The sequence below is a fragment of the Lipotes vexillifer genome, unplaced genomic scaffold, assembly GCF_000442215.2.
Source record: "Lipotes vexillifer unplaced genomic scaffold, Lipotes_vexillifer_v1.1 scaffold251, whole genome shotgun sequence".
Lineage (NCBI taxonomy): Eukaryota > Metazoa > Chordata > Mammalia > Artiodactyla > Lipotidae > Lipotes > Lipotes vexillifer.
In genome coordinates, this window is record NW_006770868.1 from 1,333,772 (window position 1) to 1,352,770 (window position 18,999).

Sequence of the window (18,999 nt, forward strand, 5' to 3'; positions counted from 1 at the left end):
AAAAAAAAAAAAAAAAAAAAAAAAAAAAGATTGAGGCTGGGGATTTCCCTGGTGGCACAGTAGTTAAGACTCCAAGCTCCCAATGCAGCGAGCCCAGGTTCAATCCCTGGTCAGGGAACTAGATCCTGTATGCATGCCGCAACTAAGAGTTTGCATGCCACAACTAAGGAGCTGGCAAGCCACAACTAAAGAAGCCGCCTGCCACAACTAAGGACCCCATATGCTGCAACTAAGGAGCCCACCGGCCACAATTAAGACCCGACACAACCAAATAAATAAATAAGTAAAAGATTGAGGCTGATCTATGTGAAATGAGGGGAACTGGAACAGTGGACAGTACACATTACTTTTTAAAAAACAAAGTATAGGAACAGTGTAAATATCATTTATTTTAAAGAGCTATATCTACAAAAATGCATGTATAAGGCTGGTTACAGAGATTGTCTCTAGGGAAGGAACTGAAAGGATGGGAGTTAGTAGTGGGAAGGAAGACTTGCACTTTCTTAATACACTATTTTTTGTTTTGCTTTTAAACTTCTTATTTTTAAATAATTTTAAAGTGCAAAGATAGTAAACAGAGTTCCTGTATACCCTTCACCCAGTCTCTCCTAATGTTAATATCTTATATACCCCTAAACTAAAAACAATTTTTTTGAGAATTATAATTTTTTAAATTATTTTATTTTTTATTTTTAAAAATTTTATTGGAGTATAGTTGATTTACAATGTTGTGTTAGTTTCTGCTGTACAGCAAAGTGAATCAGTTACACATGTACATATATCCTCTCTTTTTTAGATTCTTTTCCCATATAGGCCATTACAGAGTATTGAGTAGAGTTCCCTGTGCCGTACAGTAGGTCCTTATTAGTTATCTATTTTATATATAGTAGTGTGTATATGTCATTCCCAGTCTCCCAATTTATCCCTGCCCCCTTTCCCCTGGTAAACATAACTTTTTTGTTTGTTTGTTACATCTGTGACTCTATTTGTGTTTTGTAAATAAGTTCATTTGTACCAGTTTTTAGATTCCATATAAGCGATATCATATATTTGTCTTTCTCTATGTGACTTACTTCACTCAGTATGACAGTCTCTAGGTCCATCCATGTTGCTGCAAATGGCATTATTTCATTCTTTTTTATGGCTGAGTAATATATGTACCACATCTTTATCCATTCCTCTACTGATGGACATTTAGGTTGCTTCCATGTCCTGGCTATTGCAAATAATGCTGCAATGAATATTGGGGTGTGTGTATCTTCTCAAATTATGGTGTTCTCCAAAACTAAGAAATTAACTAAGCTAAACTATAGACTTTATTCAGATTTCCCCAGTTTTTCCACTGATATCCTTTTTCTGCTCCAGGATTCAATCCAGGATACCACATTGCATTTAGTATATATACCTTTGAGCTGTTCAAATTTACCATGAGCATGAATTACTTTTTAAAAACTAAGCATGTTTTTAAACAAAGAGTATGATCATAACATTGATTTGCTATTGATGCTTTGAAGGCATATTGCTTCTTTAAATTAGAAGTAAATGTTTTAGAGGATAATGAAAACTCCTTTTCAGATAATCATTGTGAATCATCTTCAACAGTTTTTTTTTTAAACAAAATCCATTTACTACTCTTTTTCCTGCTGTTATTAAATAAAGGTTCATTTATGGATCTAATCCAGCCCAAAACACTACAGGTGCAAATCTCCCAAAGTATCAAGTGCAAACTCTCATTTCCATCCCTATACTCTTCCATCTTCACTCTGATTTTCTATTATGCAGGTACGTTTTTCTAAAAAATTACATTCAATCACCAATTCACCAGAATACCAGGAAAAGCAAACAATATTGACGGATAGCACATGCAGCTCCCCAATCCCAATTTTTCAGTCCTTTGAAAAATATCACTCAAACCACTTTACATATTAACTTACTTGACAGTAAAATGAGCAAAAAGTATACTTTCCTTCAAAACTTTAACTAAGATGATTATCTTATAAATACAAAAACAATGAAAAACACAAATTACAGGTGTTAACAAACTGTTAAAGCTGCTTTAGGCATCTCCCACCACTCAGTAACATCCATGGCCACCAAGTTAAATAAGATGCAGATCATGTGTTTTGGGTTTTTTGTTGGTTGGTTGGTTTGGTTTGGTTTGGTTTTTCCTGTTTAAGCCTAAAGGCTCTCTTCAGCCTCCTATGCGTATATTTCAATGCAGAAAGAGTTTTGGAATTTTAAACTTTGTTTTCAACATTTTAAAATTAGGAGATTTCATGGAAAACTCCAAATGTTCAGATTTTCTTAAAACACTGAAACATTTGTCAACACTGTAACCACGTTCCTGTATGGCAAAGTGAGCTAGCCGTATAGTGGCTTTCAATGGGACCTGTGTTTCTATTTCACCATGGTCCCTAGCTGACCACCTTTACTCATTTCTTTACTTGCCTAGCCCCTGGAGTTATTGAGTTTGCAAATCCCTTTGAGCTCTGTACAAAGTACATAAGTCTTGTTCATTACGTCACTAAGAGAAACGTGATCTAAAAGTCCTGTTTTCCTTCGCAGGTCTCAAGATTTTACCCAAAGGACATTTATGAGGCCGGCAGTCCCTGCTGTACACAGGGTGCCTCTTTAGTTATCTTAAGACCTAAGAGCGATACTTGGTTCTTGGTGCTCCACAGTGCGATTGATGCTGCGTGTGTCCCTAAAAAGTGATACATTTGATGGAGAGATGGATTGATTAGGGTGGCAGCAGTCGAGACAGTGAGAAGTAGACAGATTTGAACTGTATTTGATGGAATAAATTGTTTAGAAGTGCAGTTCTTCCAAAACCACAGGGGAGGCTGGGAAAGGAGTCCGACATTTTCAGCACTGTCAGGAAAAAGGAGGTGGGAGTGGGAAGGCTGTTGGGTAGACAACTCAGAGCTTACCGCAGATGACCAAGTCAAGACTGTAAAAGCACTGCTTTCCTTTGCTCTTACACGTAGCAAGGCTTGCCTGGGAGATTTCTTCTACTTGAGGGTCAACTGTTTCAACTCACCTGAACTTTTTGGTCTGTTAAATTCCAATTGGTTTCAGGCCTCCCTCATCTGGAAGCACTGGGTAAGGAAAATACTGTTAATTAAAAATAATGCCCCACACATCTTCCATCAATGTCACCCTGCTCTGACACCTTTTAAACCAAGGTGCCACCCAGAGGGGAACTTTTAACATATAAGCCTTTTCTCTTTCCTTTTCTTCAGCAACGTGTCCAACAAATGGCATTAATAGTCAGGAACAAAACACCTGGATAAGTCACAATTTGTTGTTTTTTAAATTCTGAATAATTGGACTAAAGGTTAGAAACCAGAATCAGTGTCAATATATAGGACTTCATAGTGAATTATAGTAAATTGTATATATACTATTTATCACCCAAATTCTGGGCTGATTTGATTAGCTTTCTCCCACATCCTGAGTGCTTTGGAAATTATATTTCATCAAAGGTATGAATTAACCCCTTTTACTGTTTTATTGCAAAATATTTTCCCACTCCTGCACCATAGTAGTCTTCCTAATATTCCCAACCAACTCCAGAATTATCTTGAGGATTTCTTTTTTTTTTTAAGATTTATTTATTATTTATTTATTTTATTTATTTCTGTCTGCATCAGGTCTTTTAGTTGCGGCATGTGGAAGCTTCGTTGAGGCATGTGGCGCACGGGCTCTTCGTTGCAGTGCACAGACTCTTTGTCACAGTGCGCGGGCTTCTCTCTAGTGGCAGAGTGTGGGTTTTTTCTCTTCTCTAGTTGTGGCGCACTGGCTCCAGGGTGCATGGGCTCTGTAGTGTGCAGCACGCAGGCTCTCTAGTTGGGCACTCAAGCTCAGCAGTTGTGGCACGCGGGCTTAGTTGCCCCACGGCATGTGGGATCTTACTTCCCTGACAGGGATCGAACCCGTGCCCCCTGCATTGCAGGCGAATTCTTTACCACTGGACCACCAAGGAAGTCCCCAGAATTATCTTGAATCTTCAGCAGGTGCATGATTTCTACTGATGAGATTTTACTCTTACCTGGACAGGTCTACCTCATGTTCCATATGGAACCCTGAGAAAATACACCTATGAAAATAAAGAAATCTCCTGGGTAGAGCAAACTGGGCCACATACCTGACCTCAGGCTCCCAGGGGCCCCTCTGCTTCTGTGGGAGGGAGCATCTAATTAAACATAAACAAGCTTAAAAACAAACAAACAAACAAAACAAAAACAAAAACACCTCATCTCCCATGGGAACATTCTCAGGCAACTTACTGCCCTTTTATGACCCCCCTCCTTGGCCACCGTTGCATTTACTAGCTGTGACTCCTTGCGCTGAGACTTTATTTCTCACTCTCCCTGACCAAAGTGGTTCCTGATTAACTGGATATTATTGGCTAGGTGTGTCAGAGGGCTCCCAGGGATTTCACTCTGGGGTTCCCTCCCTAGAGAGAGGTCTGCAAACCAAGTGCATCAGAGTACAATTCTGTTGCATCTGAAATACAAGCTCTTTCCATTCTGCGATTATCAGGGCATAGATTGTTTTTCAAAAATGAAAACATATACAATCATTACAAAGTTCTCACTGAGAGTCAGCATAGCATACTGCTTAGGGCACAGGCTCTCCAGCCAGACCACCTGGGTTCAAATTCCAAATCACCAGTAGGTGCTCAATAAATGTTAGTTGTTATTTTACTTAAAATAAAAAACCCTTATTATGGTCTACAGCCTACATGGTATGTTCCTTATCTCCCTAAACCTCACCTGGTTCTACTCTCCCCAGCTGTTCACAGCCTGACCTGTCTCTTCAAGTTTCTCGAACATTACAGGTTTATTTGTCTCGAACATTACAGGTTTATTATACAAGGGTCTTCCCACTTGTATTCCTTCCAGTATGGGATGTTCTCCCAGACCTAACTGGCTTCTTCTCACCACTCAGGCTTTGTGTTTCATGTCAACCCTTCTCTGAATCTATCCAAAATAGCTTCCCCTCCCCACTCCAATACATCACATAGTTTTATGCCTTTTATAGCACTTATCACTAACCTGCTTGTTGACTTGTCTCCCCCTGCCCATTTAAATGTAAACTCCATAGCAACAGGAAATCTCGTTTTGTTTTGTTTTTTGGCTGCACCTCCCAGCTTGTGGGATGTTAGTTCCCTGACCAGGGATTGAACCTGGGCCCCCAGCAGGGGAAGTGCAGAGTCCTAACCACTGGACCACCAGGGAATTCCCTCTTGTTCATCTTTCTTTATCCCAGAGCTTAGAATGGTAACTGGTACACTTGATGTTCAATGAAAAGGAAAAAAGTTAATCTGGTTCAAATCCCATCTGATTGTAAAAAGCTAGCTACAAGAGAAAAGAGAATTTCAAAGAATAAAAAGATCTGGGTCCTGTAATGGATACTTGTCACATTCTTAACAATCTTCTGAAAAATCTTTTCCTAATTTGAGAAAAATCCCAGGTTATGAGCTCAGCCGCCCTACTGTAGATGTTGGAACTCAAATTCCCAGTGGCTCTTGCAGCTAGGATGAAGGCATGTGACCAGGCTCTACTTACCAGACACACCCTCGTAAGACTGACTCAGAAAAGTGGTGGAAAGCAACTCTGCTCTCTGGCCCCTAAGCTGTGGCTGAGGTGTTGGGCTTTCTGGAAGAGCATGGAGCCAAGTCAAGTGAGTTTGGCGAGGCTGTGCTGGCAGCTTCCTCTAGTACTAGATGGGACAGCACAGCACAGAGTTCTCAGGTCAGTTCTGTGCATGGTTTTGGGCATCGTTCCTGGAAGTAGTTTTGAGTCTTCCCCCAAATTCTCAAAAGCACCTCAGATCACTTTAAAGCTTTTTTTAAAAAATTTTTTAAATTTTATTTATTTTTGGCTATGTTGGGTCTTTGTTGCTGCCCACGGGCTTTCTCTAACTGCAGTGAGAGGAGGCTACTCTTCGTTTTGGCGCACGGGCTTCTCATTGCGGTGGCTTCTCTCGTTGCAGAGCATGGGCTCTAGGCGCGTGGGCTTCAGTAGTTGTGGCTCGCGGGCTCTAGAGTGCAGGCTCAGTAGTTGTGGCACACGGGCTTAGTTGCTCTGCGGCATGTGGGATCTTCCCGGGCCAGGGCTCAAACCCATGTCCCCTGCATTGGCAGGCGGATTCTTAACCACTGCGCCACCAGGGAAGCCCTCAGATCACTTTAATAAGCCCTTCTCTCAATCAGTCAGGGTCAACTTCTGTTGCCTGCCCCACTGATAACCAGGTTTGCAGGAACTAGCAAAACTGCCTAACTTTAGGACATCTGTCTTTACAGTATGAACTAGTGCCTACTCTGTCCACCTGATTGTTTCCTGATATATATCAGAATTTGCTCACTTCCCAGGAGTAAGAAGTGTGACAGAGTCCAGCCATCTTTGTTCTCTCCAGGTCTGTCCTTTATTTCCACCTCTCCTTGGGAGAAAGTCATAAGAAACCTGCTTTGTCTTTATAACAAAGGCCTATCATACTTTAAGCATGCCTATTCCAAAATGAGCTATAATATGTCTCACACTCAAAAAGTGATGTCTAATTTTGAATTTGATCATTAAACAATACCATCCTTTTATCATAAAACAAGAGTCTGTGTCAGAGGTTGCAAACTGGTGAGAAATTCTGACCTGCAGAGGGTTTTGTCTGGCCCACAACGCTTTTAATCTTTAAAAGTTGTACTCAGAGGGCTTCCCTGGTGGCGCAGTGGTTGAGAGTCCGCCTGCCGATGCAGGGGACACGGGTTTGTGCCCCGGTCCGGGAAGATCCCGCATGCCGCGGAGCGGCTGGGCCCGTGAGCCATGGCCGCTGAGCCTGCGCGTCCGGAGCCTGTGCTCCGCGACGGGAGAGGCCACAACAGTGAGAGGCCCGCGTACCGCAAAAAAAAAAAAAAAATTGTACTCAAGAGATACAAACATTTTACATTTACATCTGTGATTTCTGATGATTATAGGCCTGCCACACAACAATCAGCTAGAGAATAGAGGCCCCCTTTTGTTATATCATGGATCGTTCAATTTGCCTCTACTATATACTCACATACCAAATTTTTGCTTTTAATTTTGTTGCATAATACGTTGGAAGTTGGGCATACTACCTGCCATTTCATGAAAAAGCTATTTAATAAGTACACAAACATAAAAACACCAACATTTTATAGTGCTATAAAACACTGGAATAGATTAAATCAAAATAGAAAAGGTAAATTAAAGGGGAGAGGTGGGGAGCTGTTCAGTGGGTATAAAGTCTCAGTCATACAGGATGGAGGCTTCTAGAATCTGGTGCCCAGCATGTGCACGGAGTTGACAATATTGTACATGTGGCGACTGTCAGGAGGGTGAATTTGATGTTATGTGGGGTTATTTTTGCCACAATAAAAAAAAAATGTAATTCACAACATTAACAGAAGAAAAAAAGCACATAAAAATGCAGAGCTATACAGAAATTTATTTAATCTGATAGGAGATATTTATCTACAGTAAAGCAATAACAAGTAATATTGGTTAAATATTCAAAGTTCTTCACCTGAAACTGCAAAGGAGAGAAGAATGTTCATTATTTCACTTTAATTCAATATTGTATTTGGCATTCTGGCCATACAGTAAAGACAAAAATAAAAATAACAGGTTGGACAGCGGAGGGCAGAAGGCTGGGACTTGGGACTTGAAGATTCCAAAGCAAGCCAAACCATACAGTTTAGAAATTTCTGTATGTGTCCACATAAGGTGGACCCTGCAGTTAAGTCTAAGAAAAAAATCAGCAATTTATAAAAGAAACTGACATGCTACAAAAGTGGTTTCTATCTTGCTAGACTGTAAATATCTTACTTGGCTATTAACTGAAAATATTTAATAGAATGACCACTTCCCAGCTAATTTTCATTTTAAGGTTTAACAATTTACATTTTAAACACTGATTTCTCTAGGGCATGTTCATCATTTGAATTAGAAATAACACCCAAAGAATGTCTTAGTAAACAATGTTTTAACAATTTACATTTTAAACACTGATTTCTCTAGGGCATGTTCCATCATTTGAATTAGAAATGACGCCCAAAGAATGTCTTAGTAAACAATAAACTTATCTTAACTATATCATCCGTAATCAATTCAGTAAGTATATTACACCTTTCCAAGCAATAAAATGGACAACTTTAAAGAGCTTTTTAATTGGGAGATTTAAAAAAAAAAAGGCAGGACACGCAAATGCCCTGCAGTTCAAAACACAAAGTCCTGTCACTTACATTCTATCCACCTGTTCAACACACCATCCAAGTGCTGCAAACACAAGACAGTTCAGAGGTACAGTGTTATAACCTCTTAATTGCTACATCACCCAATAAATTACAATTAAAAAGCTCCTTATAAAAAGAAGTCCACCTATCCGCAGATATTGGAGAATCCCAGGCTCTTCCGTACATTACTGAAAAAAATGCAAATACATGCATAAAGACAAAAATACTTTAGGTAACATGACAACCCACATCTTTCGCTGGTCAGACTCTACCGGCCATCTCAGTATTGCGGAAACGTTCCATCGATTTTGGCAGCCCAGGCCATAAGGCCTCCCACAACATCCCGAACTGTTAAAGAGTCTAACTCTGTCCAGGACTGCAGGATCTTCACGGCTTTCTGGGAGTCATTGCCCAGCTTGCAGATCACATAAATGGGGAGAGATGCCCCTTCCTGTGTGCCCTGCTTCCCTTGCCGGATTGCTTCTCCCAAGAGTTTCAGGCTCTCCGCATTCCTCCGTTCCAAATGTTTCAAAGGGATGTGTAGGGAGTGAGGCAACCGACACAGGTCCACCTCTACTGGAGGCCTGACGTCCAGCAACACGTGGGGTGATCCGGAATCCAGAAGTCGCTTATAGTCGACGACAGAAATTCGCTCCTCCGAGCTCAGTAACTGTAGGGAGCGGCACTTATCGGTGGCCGAGGAGCCACAGAAGCTTTCGTAGTCCTGCAGATCAGTCACAGTGGGCCGCTCCCCGCAAGCTGCACAGTCGGGCCTGCGCCTCCGCAGCCGAATACAGCGGAAATGACCTCCGAGGGCATCAAAGAGCAACAGGCTGCCACTGTAAGAGGGGCCCAGACCTGCAGCGATCTTCAACACTTCCAGCGCCTGCAGGCAGCCCAGGACCCCGGTAACCACACCAAGCACCCCGCCATCCGCGCAGCTGGTCACCGTCTCCGCCGGAGGTGGTTGCGGAAACACGCAGCGATAGCAAGGCCCACCGCCGTAGTGGTAGACTGTGAGTTGGCCCTCGAAGCGCAGGGCGCTGGCCGACACGAGGGGCCGGCCGGTTAGCACACAGGCGTCGTTAACCAGGTAGCGAGTGGGCACGTTGTCGGAGCAATCAGCCACCACGTCATAGCGGCCGACCAGGTCTAGCGCCGTGGCTGGCGTAAGCGCCTGGGCGTAGGGCACGCACTCCACCGCCGAATTGAGACGGCGCAGTGTAGCGGCGGCCGAAAAGACCTTGGCCTGGCCGGCCAGTGCCTCGCCGTGCAGCACCTGGCGGGCCAGGTTGCTCACTTCTACTACGTCGTAGTCCACAAGGCCCAGGCGGCCGACGCCGGCCGCTGCCAGGTACTGCGCCAGTGGGCAGCCGAGCCCCCCGCAGCCCACGACCAGCACGGACGCGGCCACCAGGCGCAGCTGTCCCTGCACGCCTAGCTCAGGCAGCACGAGCTGCCGGCTGTAACGCAGAATCTCATCTCGGGACAGGGCGGCCTTCGGCGGCAGGGGAGACACCGAAACCAACCGCTCTGACTCCTGCTCGGCCAGAAGAGCCGCCGCCAGCCTCCGCTTCAGGGAACTCAGCTCCTCCTCACGCTGGGCAACTTCAGCCTGCAAAGTGAGGACCTCCTCCCTGGCCGCCATGGCAGCCTCTTTGGGAGGTTGTCAAAGGCATTTCCGTTTCCGGCTTTCCCTCGTCTTGCGACTGGAATAAACTAAACAACTCTACGGAGCTTGGGGAAAGGTGATAAACAGATATGTATTTTTCTGAAGCAACCGTCAGATTCAACCTGAAAGAGTCACAAGTCCTGACTGTTTCCAATGGAACTACGCAGAGAGTCTTAGGAGGACTAGAACTGGCCACCCGGACCACCCCCCTCCTCCCGGCTTTGGTACGTTCCGACGCGTCCTCTTCCCGCGCCGCGTTGACGTCATTCCGCTTCCGGTGCCTGGCGCAGCTCTGCCATGGCCTCCGGGGAAGCGAGCGGGCTGTCTCCTAGGTCTTCGCGGGAACCAGAGCCGCGCACCCCACGACAAGACAAGTATTCGGTGCTTTTGCCCACCTACAACGAGCGCGAGAACCTACCGCTCGTTGTGTGGCTGCTGGTGAAGAGCTTCTCCGAGAGGTAGCGCGCCCGGCTGCCCTCCTAGAGGAATGAGATGAGCTGGCTTTCCCGGCCTGGGTGTCGGCAGTTGGCTGCGAGAGGCGGCCCCCTGCCTGGCTTCTCTTCTGTCTCCCGCTGGAAGCCTTGGCGAGGAAGCCACCCTACGAGGAAGGAGGCGGATACTTCCCGGGTTCTCTCTGTGTCTCGGGTTCTTATCTCTGCCCTTGGGTTTTGTGACACACTCCTTTATTATACACTCCCTTATACTCCTCACCCCGCTTTTTTCTTGGAAGGGCTGGCCCCCCTTTTATTTGTTTGTTTTTATTGTTTAATTTTATATTTGGCATGCTCCCGCAGCATGTGGGATGTTAGTTCCCGGACCAGGGATCGAACCCAGGTCCCCTGCGTTGGGAGCTCAGAATCTTAACCACCGGACCGCCAGGGAAGTCCCTAGCCACTCATTTAATTACTGCGAGGCCGAAAGCCTGACCTCACTCCTCCCTCTGTCTAGGTGGTTAGGATCTGCGGCAGGAGCCAGGACTCTCAGTGAGGCCGCTCACTCCCGCCCGGGTGCTGAGGGCTTATGTAAGCATGAGGTTTGGGCTCTGTGGGTTAGGGAGCTGCTGCTGGACTGGACATCCTTTCTGGAGAGGGCAGAAGGGCAGATTCGCTGGTGGATGTTTGATGTGATTGTTAGAAAACGAGAGATTTTGGAGTTGAATTTGAAAGAGTTATACAGTTTTTTTTAAACTTAAGAAAATCGTGGTATCAGTACGAAGTAACTTGTTTTACGGTTGCACCAATGGGATCATGTGTAAATCTTTGAAGATAACGTATCAGCACGTACAAACTTCGCAAATTATTGTGAAAATTGGGTAATATCATATGTCTGTGTTGTAATATTTCTAGCCGGGTCATATCAATGAACACGGATTATTTCCAGAGGTTTTCTGTTTTTCTCTTTTGACTTTAACTTTACAAATGAGAATAGGGACTTTGTTCACAACGTATTTAACAGCATTGAGAAAAGTACTTGACACATAAGAAGTGCTCCTTACACATTCTTACTTTTACTAGTATACCGTGGATAAAGTCTTTGTGGTGTAATTGCTGAGTCGACAGAGATGTGCTTAGATTGATAGTTAATGATAAATTGCTCTCAAAAAAGATTGTACCGGCTTAGGACTCTCCAACATTCATCAGAGAGGGCCTGTTTCCCCACCAACCAGCCAGTTTTATTAAACGTCCATTGTTGGAAATGTTAATTGGTGAAAGATACTGCTGTTTTGATTATATTATAATTCTTTGAATGAAATAACTATCCTCACATTCACGGCTTTTCAAAGTTTTTTTATCCGTAGCTTTTAACCCTTTTTTCTTTAAGTTGTATTTTGATTTCTCAAGCTCTTTCCAGATTAGAGCAATTGTCATGTAGCTGATCTTGTGCAAGCTTGTCTTCTGATTATACAGTATTTTTTGCTCTATTATTTAATTTTTTTATGTAGTGCAGTTTATCTTTCAGTAGTTTCTGGGTGGATATTCTTTTAATCAAAATGAAGTTTAATGACGGAAACAACTATTTTCTTTTCAGATGGCAGTCAAGTAATCTAAAGTTTGCTCAGCTTGATTCCTTTAACTGCCTCACCCTCAGTGGTGTGGGTGCTTTGAAGTGGAGAGGGCAGTAATTTTGCTTATGAATGACTCCATTTGTTTATGAAGTATATCTCTTTCAGAACAACAACTAGAATTAACATCTTAACTTTTTTTAAAGTGTTTATTGAATGTGTTACTATATTGCTTCTGTTTCATGTTTTGGTTTTTTTGGCCACGAGGCATGTGGGATCCTAGCTCCCTGACCAGGAATGGAACCTGCACCCCCTGCACTGGAAGGCAAAGTCCTAACCATTGGACCACCAGGGAAGTCCAACATGTTAACTTTTTTTGGCTTTACGAGCCAAATTTAATGCACTGTTGGAAACTGAAGTCATCTTATCTACGCTTAGAAGATAGGATGGGTTTTGCTTTCTTCCAAGTTTGCTGGGGCCGACTTTTTTTTTTTTAAGCTTTTAACAATAGAATGTGTTTTCTGGTTGATTTCCTCGCGTTTGTTTCTTCAAGCAGGACCAGAGGAAGCAGAATGTTGCGTTCCGGGGTTTGTCTGTATCTCCTTTTCTTTCCCCTTAAGTTTCCCAATAAAGTTAACAAAAAGAATGTTTTCTTTAAAGGGAGGTGGGGAGAGATGTGATGGTGATCACAGGTACATCCAAGTATTGTGCTGGCTTGTTTTTAGAATAAAAACGGTCACATGAAGTTAATGGGAACAACGAAAAGATGTTAATTTTGAAGCACTGACATCTTTTGTCATTCTATGCTCTTTTGGTTTTGGGGTTTTTTTTTGATAGTGTGGGATAATGGGTATAACTGTTTGAAATAGTGATGTAAAAGACTGTCACCATTCTCAAGTGGGTTTTTTAAGCGTGAAATGAAGTCAGATTTATTTATTCATGGATTAAATTAAAAAGAATAATCACCCAGAGCTACTCAGCTGACTTGATATCTTTAAATGTATTTTTGAAATATTTTATGTAACTAAGACTCGATATTAAAGTTCCACAATTCCATTTCCCAACTAGGTATAAAATTTTATATGATATCTTATTGTATATAATATATACGATCACTATAATTTTTTTAACAAAAGAGTATGTTTTCTGTGAGAATTTTAACATCTCAGGACTGTATAGTAGCATTTTCCAGCAACGTACATAGTTGGGGGGTGACATAGTAAATATTTGACATTTATTTCATTTGGTAATTGGAGTTTTCCTTGGTGCTTAACATGGCAGTAAATTTCCACTTATACTGGGGAGGAATTAGTGATTTTAAAATCATTTTTTCATTTGAGACTACTGTCTCCAAGCAGTAGTTTAAATCAAAACTTTTTTTATAATTTTAGTGGCTTCAACTATGAAATTATAATCATAGATGATGGAAGCCCAGATGGAACAAGGGATGTTGCTGAACAGTTGGAGAAGATCTATGGGTCAGACAAAATTGTAAGTCATTTTTCTGTCATATCAGTTATGTTTATATTGGGGAAAGATGATGGATGAACAGTGCTTAAATTAGGAAGCAATATAGGAATAAAGAAGTCTCTTGGAATAGCCAGGACATGGAAGCAACCTAAATGTCAATCAACAGAGGAATGGATAAAGAAGATGGGGTGTATATATATATATATATATATATATATATATATATATATACACACACGATGGAATATTACTCAGCCATAAAAAGGAACGAAGAAGTCTCTTGGAGAACCTTTATTGATATTTGCATTTCAAGAAATGGTAATTAAGCATCATAAAGAATAGGCTCGGGCATCCCTGGTGGCGCAGTGGTTGAGAATCTGCCTGCCAGTGCAGGGGACACAGGTTCGAGCCCTTGTCTGGGAAGATCCCACATGCCGTGGAGCAACTAGGCCCATGAGCTACAATTACTGAGCCTGCGCGTCTGGAGCCTGTGCTCTGCAAAAAGAGAGGCCGCGATAGTGAGAGGCCTGTGCACCACGATGAAGAGTGGCCCCTGCTTGCCGCAACTAGAGAAAGCCCTCGCACAGAAACGAAAACCCAACATAGCCATAAGTCAATACATACATACTTACATAAAATTAAAAAAATAAAAAGAATAGGCTCTGGGTCCAGATATTCTTGATTAGTCCCAATAACGAAATAATTTCTATGCAGTTGGAGGAGATCTTAGTTGGTGAGAAGTGTTTAAAAGAAATGTGTTACTCTTATATACATGGTAAATCTATCCTGTACTAGAGGTTCTTTCCATCTCACAGACGAACAATTCACAGAAGTAGCAAACCTCAGTCCTCTCTGAATGTCTCCAGATGTACAAGTGTACAGAGGAGATAAAAACTGAGATTTTCATCCTTCTAGCAATGACTTCCGATAATGCTAGGTTCATATTTTTGGCCAACAGTTCCTCAGTTTTTATTAAGTTCTGGGCCAGGGCTACTGATTCACATAATGTATAGAATACTTTCATTATGCACTTCCATTTAATCTGGGAACATCAACCTAACAGTGTTTTGAATACTTTTGTCATAGAACCTCAGCCTTGAGGTGTGATTGATTGATCTTAAGGAATGCCTGATGAATTGATCTCAAATTCTAAACACGGTCTTCAAAGGGTTCCACTTTTCCCATCAATCCAATAAAATTTAAAATAAGGAGGAAAAAATAGCATTTACTATCATGATTTCTGTGTGGTACCAGGGAAATTCCCTATTCATTCATTATTTTATCACTTTTAGGTCATTTAAACTAGAAAATTACGTGTGTGCACGTGCACACGCGCCAATAACAAGCTATGCCAGGGAGGGCACTTGCTTGCTTTTTAGGTGACATGTATATATTTAGTTGGGGGGAAAATTAGGAACCACCTTACAATACCTCAGATAAAATATTCACAGATGCTTTGTTAGCCTTTAAAACTGGCTGAAACGAATATTTTAGAAAAAAGCTAAAGAAAAAAAATTTAACTCTTGAGGTGAGGAAACAGACTAGAGGTTAAGTGACTTTCCAAGGTAATTAATAAATGGCAGGAGTGGGACCATAGCAAAATTGGAGGCACATATTCTGAACTGTTAACAATGATGACAGGGCGGGGAGATATGAGATTTGGAGGGCTTCTATTAAGTTTAATGTACATAGCTTGTTTCATCCCCCAACTTGAGATCAGATAGACTCATCTATATTTTGTCATTATTTATAGTTTGGTATTTTTAAAAATTGTTTTGATAATGAAGTGTAACACACATTCATTACTTTTAAAATGTCAAGCATAACTATAGGATTGAGAGATTTGACTACTTAAAAGTATTTGGTTCATCCCCAAATACCAACATATTATCTCTGACAAAGAGATCAGTATCCTAATCAAATGTACAGAAATAAATGTTCATAAAAACAAGAACTACAGGGCTTCCCTGGTGGCGCAGGGGTTGAGAGTCCGCCTGCCGAGGCAAAAAAAAAAAAAAAAAAAAAAAAAAACTACAGATGGTCAAAAGTGAAAAAAATATGAGCCTCACTGATAAGAATTGCAAAATAGAGTACAATTAGCCTTTTCTTAGCTGCAGATTTATTTTTATTTTTTCTCTCAACCCGTTTTCGAGAGTACGGTAGAACAGATCCACTCAAATGATGTTGATCCTAGTGGAAATGGATATAGTTTTCTGAAGTGTCATCAAGATTTTCTATGATAAAGATTTTTACAAAGTAAGTTTTTTGTCAGACAAATCATAGTGTCGTATGGTATTTTCTAAGCAGTTGTGGTAAGCATTCTTCAGGGTATGTGCCCTGTACCCTTAACACGCACTTCCTGTGAATTCACAGCTGCTTCTGATGACAGCTGAGTGAGGTGAGCTCTGTGTGCCCATTGCTGCCCCGGGGTCACACAGCAAATTAGCAGGGGGGTTCCATAGTCGTCTACTAAGCCATCCTGCCTCATGTAAGAAAAAGCAGTCATACTGATGTGATGAGGGAAAAAAAGGAGAGGGGTGGAATTAGGGGTCTGAAAGTAAAGCACAGGAGATGAAACAACTTGAACTGTTTATTACATAAGAAGTAAACAAGTTTTTTTTTTTTTTTTTTTTTTTTTGTGGTACGCAGGCCTCTCACTGTTGTGGCCTCTCCCGTTGCGGAGCACAGGCTCTGGACGCACAGGCTCAGCGGCCATGGCTCACGGGCCCAGCCGCTCCGCGGCATGTGGGATATTCCCGGACCGGGGCGTGAACCCGTGTCCCCTGCATCAGCAGGCGGACTCTTAACCACTGGGCCACCAGGAACCCCCAAGTATATTCTTGTCAAATGTAAATATTACCAGTAAAAGTGAATTGGCCTCTGATGAGCGTTTCTTGATCTGCATCCCAGTCCCTTCTCCAGGGGGAGACCCCTGTCCACATTTTGGTATATGTTACCCCAGACCTTTTTCTGCACATGTGTGTGTGTGTGTCTACATCTGTAGAACCAGGTAATGTGGTTTTATATGTGTGTTTTTGTTTTTGAACATAAATGCCGTCTTCCTGTGTCATTCTGGTACTCTTTTTTTTTTTTTTTTTTTTTTTTTTTTTTTTGTGGCCTCTTCCGTTGCGGAGCACAGGCTCCGGACGCGCAGGCTCAGCGGCCATGGCTCACGGGCCCAGCCGCTCCGCGGCATGTGGGATCTCCCCAGACTGGGGCATGAACCCGTGTTACCTGCATCGGCAGGCGGACTCTCAACCACTGCGCCACCAGGGAAGCCTTCTGTTACTCTTTAATTATACCTTGGACATCTTTTGTCACCAGATTACCTCATTCTTTTAACTGCTCCATGGTACCCTATCTACGTAACGTGGTTTGTATTTTATATAAACTTTTGAACGTTCTGAAAATTATAAGTAACAAAATTATCCTTTGTTTGAAAAAAAGTTTTTTTAGCTAAAACATAGGGTTATAGAAAATCTAAGATGAACTTTAAAGGATTTGCTTTTTCAGGGCAAATACCAGATGAGGTCAGTATTTTGTCAGTAACAGTCAAGCACAAAATCAATTAAAACCTGACATGTCTGGTTTGATTTTGTTTAGTGAATAGTAATTATTATAGATGATTGATTGAATGTCTAGTTCTCCTCTATATAAAAACTCATGGGGTAGGAATGTATTTTATCATCTTTGTTCCTCCTCTAGACCTATAGCAGCTTGCGTGTAGTTTTAAAAAAAAAGAGAGAGAAAATCTATCCTGCTTAAATTAAACTGCAAATACTTTGGAGATTGCAGTCCGAGGCAACCTGCTTACCCACTGGCAAGTGCTGGGGGGCAGGGGAGGGGGGAGGATAAGAAATGCTCAGTAGTTAGTCTACTTGAGCCCTCTACCTCAGAAACTTAGCGTCAAAACCTTGACATTCTAGTTTTACAGAAATTTAGAGAAAAAAGGAAATAACAACTAAGTCAGTGTTTATATATGAAGCAAGAAGTGTAGAAAGACTAACTGACAAACTGTAAGGAGAAAGAATTTAATCTTAGGAATACAACCTGAAATCATATCGTTGGACCAATAGAGAATAAGATGAGGTCATCCAAGCATAGAGTCAAGATAAGTGGATGGAGTATCAACATTTAAAATCACAAAGGGAATTGAGAAAACAAGCATGGCTATCAAATATTCCAAAAAGGTATAGAATAAGTGAGTTAAATACTCAGTTTTCCTAGGAAGGAATCAATAGATATTGCTTAAAATGATAAATCAAGTAATAGACATTAAAAAATGGTTTTTTTGGTGGATAGCTCTGGGGTGTGGCAGGGGGTGGAGTTTAAGATTTGGTCTGTGGGGTTTGGGTGAAAAAATGTTACTTTTCCTTGAAAGCTATTAAATGATTTGTTACTAAATGCTTTTTTTACTTGGGCAAAATATGTTAAGCATATTCTGCTTTAAGGTCTAATGCAGCTGTATTTCTGTTAAAATGAGTGAGCACTTATTAAAAAAGAGTTTTTATTAGTCAAATTTTCGATTACTTGTGTTAAAATGCCATTTCTTATTCTTACAGCTTCTAAGACCACGGGAGCAAAAGTTGGGACTAGGTAAGTAGAATCTCTCACCCCTCATGCCTGCTCCTTGCCTTGGTAAGATTATCCAGTGTGTATTTCCCCAGTTTGGAACAGGGCCAAAATACAGTCACCTCCTGTGATGGTTTTTAATGATCTTAATGATATTCAGATGGTTTAACTTGAATTGCCTGTATGAGGCAAAGCCCACTTAGGAAAACAGAAACCACTGTAATTCTTTCAATATAGGGAATTTAATACAGAGAATCTGGTTACACAGGTGAAGGAATTGCTGAGAAGCCAAATGGAACAGTGGGGCTACTCGGAGATAAGTAGCAGCTGGAGCTCACTACTGCTCCTGGGCTGGAGCAACAATGGAGGAGATGGTGTTTTTAGAGCCGGGAACCCGGGCTGCCCAGAGGAGCTAGAATGGTGGAGTCAGGGATGCTTGGCAGAAGCGGGAGCCATGGATGGAATCTGGTCCATGCTGGGAGGCAGAGTAAAGGGGAGGACACTTGGACTTTTCCCCTTCTCCTTGAGATCTTCCTTCTTCCTGTGCCTCCCAAAGCTGCTTGGAAACCAGTTGACAAGAAAACAAATATAGTACCCTGCAATATAGAACAGAGAAGGGATGTAAGGGCAAGCATTTAGACCAGCACACTCCCTTAGCTGTAAGTCTTTTGAACAGTTCTTGAAGTTACAAGTTTTTAAAAGGTGTTTATTTTTTAAAAAGGAAGCTTTTCCAGCTTTAAAATGTAACGGGTTATAGAAAAGCTCAGATGAGATCAGTCATTCTGAGATGAAAATCTTGAATGCCTTTATTTCTATTGTTGGTCACAGCTGCTTTATGTTGAAAAGTGGTATAATTTTACTGAAAAATTGGGGGAGCATGGAGGAAGCACAGTTCTTGAAAATTGAGTATCTGCTGTCCTGAAGACCCTCAGTTTCATGGCATGATCGAATGTTCTGAATATCTGAATCCAGAAGGTTCTTTGGGATTGAAATTTTTTTTTTTTTTTTTTTTTTTTTTTTTTTTTT

General features: G+C 41.8%; 2 protein-coding genes and 1 non-coding gene across 3 annotated transcripts in view; 1 reads left to right on the forward strand and 2 right to left on the reverse strand.

Moving 5' to 3' along the window:
* Nucleotides 1–5,170: 5,170 nt before the first annotated feature.
* TRNAG-UCC (transfer RNA glycine (anticodon UCC)) lies at nucleotides 5,171–5,243 on the reverse strand. Its single transcript has one exon. It is a non-coding gene; the product is annotated as a tRNA-Gly (tRNA).
* A 3,201-nt stretch (nucleotides 5,244–8,444) lies between these two features.
* On the reverse strand, nucleotides 8,445–9,907 carry MOCS3 (molybdenum cofactor synthesis 3). The gene has a single exon (XM_007446373.1). It carries the CDS (start codon nucleotides 9,903–9,905, stop codon nucleotides 8,538–8,540), a length of 1,368 nt encoding a protein of 455 aa, XP_007446435.1. The 5' UTR covers nucleotides 9,906–9,907; the 3' UTR covers nucleotides 8,445–8,537.
* Nucleotides 9,908–10,205: 298 nt separating this feature from the next.
* Nucleotides 10,206–18,999, forward strand: part of DPM1 (dolichyl-phosphate mannosyltransferase subunit 1, catalytic) — a 19,941-nt gene continuing 11,147 nt past the window's right edge. The window contains exons 1-3 of the mRNA XM_007446374.1: nucleotides 10,206–10,387; nucleotides 13,323–13,422; nucleotides 17,964–17,997. Coding sequence (XP_007446436.1) covers nucleotides 10,227–10,387; nucleotides 13,323–13,422; nucleotides 17,964–17,997 — 295 coding nt within the window. The 5' untranslated portion in view covers nucleotides 10,206–10,226. The remainder of the gene's footprint in view (nucleotides 10,388–13,322; nucleotides 13,423–17,963; nucleotides 17,998–18,999) is intronic.

Bases quoted from the DNA above. Each gene is read 5' to 3' on its own strand.
- MOCS3 (XM_007446373.1), bottom strand. From the start codon at position 9,905: ATGGCGGCCAGGGAGGAGGTCCTCACTTTGCAGGCTGAAGTTGCCCAG.